Raw genomic sequence first — 6,869 nt, 5'->3', positions numbered from 1 at the left:
AGTGGTTGTGATATAATTTTTACTTCACAAACGGATACGACGAGCTTTTGATGTGAAAAAGATAAGAGCGATGGAGTGAGAGAAAGTCAACCTCTAAAGGTGAGTTTCCACTCATCCGTTTTAGCTACGGAAAAGGGAAAGGATGGGAAAGTGAATAACGTGAGCATGCGCAGTGATTAATTTTCAAAATTAATTTACAAACTGCGCAACTTCACGTTATTAATTTTCCCATCCCTTTCCTTTTCCCGTAGCTCAAACGGATAAGTGGAAACTCACCTTAAGTTAAAAAATGCGAAAAATAGTGAAAGTAGGTTCCAGGTCTGAGGTACCGCTCTAGTAAATTTGATCTTTCGGTTACTTTGTTTATTTTTATTTCAACGGTCATTCGGATCAAAAACAAAATTTTCTTAAGATCTCTGTTGGTAATAATTTGCGTCACAGAAAGTATAAACATTAAAGAAAATGAGATAATTGAATTTGTTAAAAAATTTTTAATGTCTCTTCAAATTGACAAGAGCTTGGATAAGCTTTAAAAATACGGTATAAAGAATTCTTTTTATCCCTATTGCAGTTAACGAGCTAAACAAATATCGCTAATCTGACGTCATTTACACCTACAATTCGTGAAAAATAGTTATAAAATGACGTAATTAAAAATCACTTTTGTATTAATGTTTCTTTAAATGCACTAGAGCTCTTTCTTTAATCGGATTTCTTTTGAAGAGCGACACCAGAAGCACTTAATTTATCAAAACGACATTTACCTAAAACCAAAAAAATATAAGCAACGAAGTTACAAATATGTTTCTGTAATGCTTTGTTAGTCGTTTGTATTCCAGTTCAATATTTATTTGATTGATAGGGATTTTCTCAAACACGCTTTAAAACTATTTAGAAATAAGCCGCTACCCACCTTCCAAATTTGTGCATAAATCTGTTTGTAAAGCATTAACTCCTGGCGGTATTAGCTCTTTTAATTCTGGTATTCTTGCCGGCACTAAATACAAAAATATTGCTGCTAATTTATAAACCATTCAAATTTCTGAATAAAAAGAAATTATTTTACTTACATATCGTTTAAACAATTTAAGCAAGAATAATACACACGATTACAAATATACTAACAGCCCGCTAACGGCTTTTTCACTTGATTTTGAAACTGAGACAAATAATTTCCAGGAGGTGAATACTGTGCAACTATGATTGTAGTTTCTATATCTGGTCGATAAGCAACACCTACGCCAATTTTACTTGAATTAAACCATACCAGTTGAGTGAAAGTACCACTCGACCATGAGAAGCCAGGGTTTTCAAATTTGTAATACTTTACACCTTCATACCTTAAAGTTAAATTTAAAAATCATTATTGACGATAATTTCTGGAAAAGTTGTTTAATCCCCTGAAAACTCATTTAGAAGAAACCCGAGTACCAAGCTTGTATTGGTAAATAAAATGGCTGCCAATAAACTGGATTAGTCTTTTTTATATACCAAATAAAGTCTTACAAACATCTTTTATAAAATTGAAAAAAGCAAACCAATATAGTGCAGCATGGTAAATGTGTTGAGAGTATGATGTTCCTTGAACAGAATAAATATTTTCACCATATCCATCTTGTCCTGAATGATATAGTCCCCTATTCTCTGTAACTAATTTCTCCGCCCATTCTTGTGATTGCATTCCAAGCATATCATCCCAAACTAGTTTTGGTGCTCCATGCAACGCGCGTAAGTAATTATGCGAATATAAAGCGGCATCTATTAACAAAAAAATAGCAGTTGTAAGAAAACTCTACATTATCAACGTTATCTGGTGAAGTACAACATTTTAAAGGCTGAAAGGACAATTTTAAGAAGAATGTAAACAAGTACTCACTTTTTTCAAGATTAGGGCGAACTATTTTGATATTGTCTAAAGATATTCATAAAAGAAATTTTAAGATAGTAAATAATTAATTCTAAATTTTGAAAAACAGTATAAGAAAAAAAAGAGTCTAGAAACACCATTTTTTAAATTATTTAGTTTGCGTTTATTTTTAGCTTGAAAACACAGCGTTAACCCTCAAACAGACTTTTTAAGAATATATTTTTTATTTAAAAACGGAACACTTTTCCTCAAAAGTGGAAGCTCAAAATTGTCGTAGCCACATACAAAGATTCAGCAGTTCTGTCTTATCATAAAAGCTTTTTTATCTTGAATCAACAGAAGTCAGAATGAACTTATTTATGTTAAATAGCTAATACTTATATTTGTAAGGGTTCGTTCACTTTCATGTTCGGAAAATCTTTTTCAAAAACATTAAACCTTTTATTTATTTTAAGTTTGTTTAGATAAGCGGAAAATAATGTTTTTTGAACAATTTTCATGGCCAGGGCTGAATTTTTTGTTTCTTTTTTTCATTAAAGACGCACTTCTTAAAACTTATCATTACATTCAAACAATCGAAAAGCATATTCACCATTAAAGTAAAGTCTGTTACCCCCAGTTGTTTTATGAGGTCTAAGTTGCGTTCAAACACTACCAACTGTTTCACTCAATACTTGATAAGAATATCAAGCTCTCATCTCAAAGTACGATGCTAAATTATTTTAGTAATTTTTGGGAATAAGTTTGTACTCAGTCTATAAACTTTTATTATAAAATTTTAAATTACAATTATTAACTCAGATAACAAAAGCTCCAGTTTTTTTTTTCGAATTGTGGCGCGTTGTACAATCAGAAGTAAGCAGTCAAAAAAAAAAGACACCTACCTACTAAATAAAAGGAGGGTGACAATACTTTTAACTTAAGCTCTCTATGTTTTTTCAGTCAGCATCGTATCAACATCGTAACAACAACAGCATGTTTTATATTTACGAACTCAAACAAATAGAATTGTTGAAACAAACTAATAGACGGAAAAATATCTCTTCTTCAAGAATAAAACCTCTAAAAAGGATTTATCATTTTTGCAACCTCTTCATCTTTTTTCAATTGCAGAAATAAGACAAAAACTTTAGGATTGGATGGTACTTAAATAAACTAAATGTAAAATATTTTGATATTCTTGCTGTTAAAATCCTTCAGGATAGAAAACAAGATGATGATGTCATTAAATGATAAAGATGATGAATAAATTTAAAGTAGGAACATTTAAAAAACTTGAAATTAAAAGTTGACATTCTGTTGTTACGTCTAGATTAAAATTCTCAAATATTTTCTCAGTAACTGACCAGCAAAACCTTCTTTGGTCAGATATAAGTTATTATGGTGAACTTATCATGATTCTTAACTTTGAAGCTCGATTAGTCCGAGCTAGCATTTGGTTGCTGTTTCCAAGTAATTAATTGAAAACTCAAAGTACATTAAAAAAGTCCTCAAAGTATTTATAAAAAAGAGTTAAAGTTGCAGGATGATTTAAATCTTGTGTAAAAAATGCACACGTTTCTAAAGAGCTGCACAATTTTATTGCTTTCCTATTAAAACATCAATGTACTTGTTTCTGTAGCATAATGTTGAGAAATTCTTCATATATTGTCTTTATTTTTTTTTTATTAAATAACGACGTATATAAGAGAAAAGAACGTCACCGTTCCAGGCAACACAAAAACCCGTAAAGGCTTAAAGACATAAGCAATATATCGAACTCAGAGAAAGAATGAAATGCTTTAATTAAATAATTTAGTTTATTTCTGTTGGAAGTTAGATTTTTGTAAGAAGTGAATTGTGAAATGGTATCGGTAATAATCTATGTAGGCAATAGGGTTAAATTTACTTCTCGATTTACTTTGTTCTTATTTCCATTGATAATACCGTCATTGTTACTAAGGCTAATCGCGTCAGCAGCGTTTTTAGAATGTTGGCTGTCATGAATATTGATGACAACTTTGGGAAACACCAAAGATTTTTCATGGATATATTTAGACCAACATCGTTTGTACACTGAGAAATATATTGTTTGTATATTATATTTGTATACTGTTTGTATACCTTCAAGGTGGAAAATTCACTTATCGAAGACAAAATATGAACTTATGGAAACTAAAGCGGAAATAACGCTAAGCAACGAATTTACATGAGCTGTGATGCATTGCAGGTCTCATAAATTTTCCTTTTTGTTTTATCAAAGTTACAAAACCGCCCCTTCTAATGGTTGATGACATTGGTAATGAAAGATAAAATAAATGGATTTAAAACCTTAAAACAAGATGACCCTAATGAGTCGCTGAAGTTTAAATGAACGTAAAGAAAGGAAAAAATAAGAAAAAGAACTAGAAGTTTGCATTTCAATAAGGTTTTTACCAGGCTTTACAGACTAAGTCACTGAGTATTACCAACACCGTACTTTAACTGGCTTTAGAGACTTCTAAGTCACAGGCTTTACAGATTTTTGTTGGCTTTATAGACTTTTAAGTCACAGACTTTACAGATTTTTGTTGGCTTTATAGACTTTTAAGTCACAGACTTTACAGATTTTTACTGGCTTTATAAAGTAAATCACAGGTTTTATAGATAAAGGCATTGAGTATAACCAACACCATTACTTTTTTCTAGATAACTTGTTTTTGAAATCCTTTATCGTTTAAAAAACTTTGCGGTTTAATTTATAGCAAAAAAGTCTACGGTAAATAATGAGTAATAGGTAAATTTAATTTGAGTCAAATTTCTGTCGCAACCCTAAACAGATACTAAAGAAAACTTTTTCACGAACATGTGTGTGCATGTTTGTGAGCGTGTGTATGCATGTCTGTGTACGCGTATGTATACGTGAGATTGAGACAGTGAAAATAAAGTACGATTAAAATTTTAAAATGAGTTTCCTAATAATAAAAAAAAAAATGTATACCATAATCGTTACAAATTGTTTCGACGAGCTGACTTTGCGGAGTGCTTTCAATGTTGAAAATTTTCACTGGATTTATTAACCGATGCAATATGTTGGTCTCACTTATCTCTTTTACCAGAAAGAAAAAAACTTCAATTCCTTGTAAACGCAGCACGCTGATGTAGTCCTAAAGACAAACTGAAATGTAAAATGACTAAAGAAGATTATTTATACTTTTACTTATGCTTTTTCAGGCAAACAAGCCTACTATTTTAATTTGGGGACGATACTATTACGGTCACTCAGTAACTCTTGTAAAGATATCTATAAGAGCTTGTAATCAAAGGTCTATAAAGTGCTTTTCTTACAACTTTTTTCTTTTCTTTTCTATATAATGCTGTTGTTTTGATTGATAACGGACTTGTACAAGTTCTAGAAATTCATTTTTTGAAGAGCGAGGGCACATTTAGCTATAACTTTTTATTTTTCTCAATGACAATTTTCTAAAATTTTTAAAATTAACTTTAACCAATTAACTTACGTTTAATGTTTCTACCATTTACCCGAACATGAATTTAAAAAAAAAAAAAACGAGTACTCATTTTTTCATCAAGCATATTGTGGTTGATAATTGATCTTTCAATAAAAGTTTAACTTTAAAAAAAGTTAAAACTAACTGCTTCTTAGGGTGTGCATATATTGCTGAGAGGTAACCAATACAACATTTTAAAACACAATTATTGAGTTGAACTTAAATGTAACTATCATAAATTATAAAAGAAAATCTGTGTAAATGATTCAAGATATCGACATTTTTTTCTTTTTCTTCTTCCACTCTAACTCTAGATATTAACCTACCTCCATAACTGAGCTTTGAACAGAATTCCAGACGGCATCTGTATAAACAACCAAAACCTTTTTTCCAGGGTTTTCCCGTTGCTTAGCAGCAGAAAATAACTCAAGAACCCATCCTATTCCCCTTTCGAATGCACTGCGAGAGTTTTGAGGTCTCCTTCTTAACACTTCTAAAATCTCGAATGTTTCTTCATTACTATTGTTGCTATCCAGATGTTTATACACATTCGAGATGATGCTGTAATCAATTATACCTATACGCGTTTGGTTATCACTCACAAAGAACTCATATTCGAATGTTTCTGCATGATCGATTGTCGTGTTCCAAACATCTTGAACGCTTTCAGAAGAGTCAATGAGCAGTATAATATCAAGTTTTGCGTCACAAGGACCTTCTTTAGCTAGAGAAGTATTTTTAAAAAAATCAGACAGAAGACACGATGGCTTCTTCTTACAGGGAAACGGTAAAAATTACTACAAAGAGCGCTGATAACTACAGGTACAAAATGAATTAACAACAAACAAAAGGAATTTCTTTATCAAAATATTTTTTTTTACGCTAGGAGTTGGAATTAATTGACATGATCGAAGGTGTACATAATATGCTCTTAAGTATTATAAAAAATCAAGAAGCCTTCAAATCTTTGAATTTCTCGCATTAAAAGTTCGAACGATTTTTAAAAAAGAAATGCCTAGGTCCCAGAGATCCATTATATATCCATATTAAATTACATGCATAAAAATTGATTGAATAAAAGTACCTTTATATGGTAGTGATGAAGCAGACTGACCAATTACAATTAAAACCAATGCATTAATTAGTACATGCATTTTCAAAATAGATAAAACGTTTGTTTTTTCCCCATTTGCTGCATTGATAGAAAAAGTATACCGAAGTAAATTTCACCGGGGTTTTTTGGTAATTTTTTTTTTAAATGCACCAAAGGCACTTCAATTGGGCTTAGAACCGAATGTAAACAATAAACAAAAAAAGGCCGTTACAATCCAAACTGAGTTACTTTATTTTTCAGCTTTAACCTACATTAAATTATTGTTTGCTCCATATACGCTCGAAAGAAACTCATTTTAATATCAGTCAAATTTTTGGTTTCATCTAGCTTATGTACTCAAAGTTTCTTTGTAAATTATACCTTTAGCTGCATATTACACGATAAATTATACAACATGCAAAAAACTCTTTGCAGTAAT

General features: G+C 30.7%; 1 protein-coding gene across 1 annotated transcript; it reads right to left on the bottom strand.

Moving 5' to 3' along the window:
* Positions 1-471: 471 nt before the first annotated feature.
* LOC145194492 (uncharacterized) lies at positions 472-6,544 on the bottom strand. The gene is made up of 8 exons (XM_090069822.1): positions 6,422-6,544; positions 5,664-6,061; positions 4,827-4,992; positions 1,877-1,912; positions 1,539-1,758; positions 1,126-1,340; positions 914-997; positions 472-764 (listed from the first exon to the last, which is right to left on the bottom strand). The coding sequence occupies exons 1-8, from the start codon at positions 6,489-6,491 to the stop codon at positions 703-705; spliced, it is 1,251 nt and encodes a 416-aa protein (XP_089925948.1). The 5' UTR covers positions 6,492-6,544; the 3' UTR covers positions 472-702.
* Between the last annotated feature and the right edge of the window lie 325 nt (positions 6,545-6,869).

This window comes from Hydra viridissima, unplaced genomic scaffold, assembly GCF_058129835.1.
Source record: "Hydra viridissima isolate aposymbiotic clone 2 unplaced genomic scaffold, HvirCarnegie_v1 scaffold_12, whole genome shotgun sequence".
NCBI lineage: Eukaryota > Metazoa > Cnidaria > Hydrozoa > Anthoathecata > Hydridae > Hydra > Hydra viridissima.
This window is presented reverse-complemented; position numbering and strand designations above follow the sequence as displayed.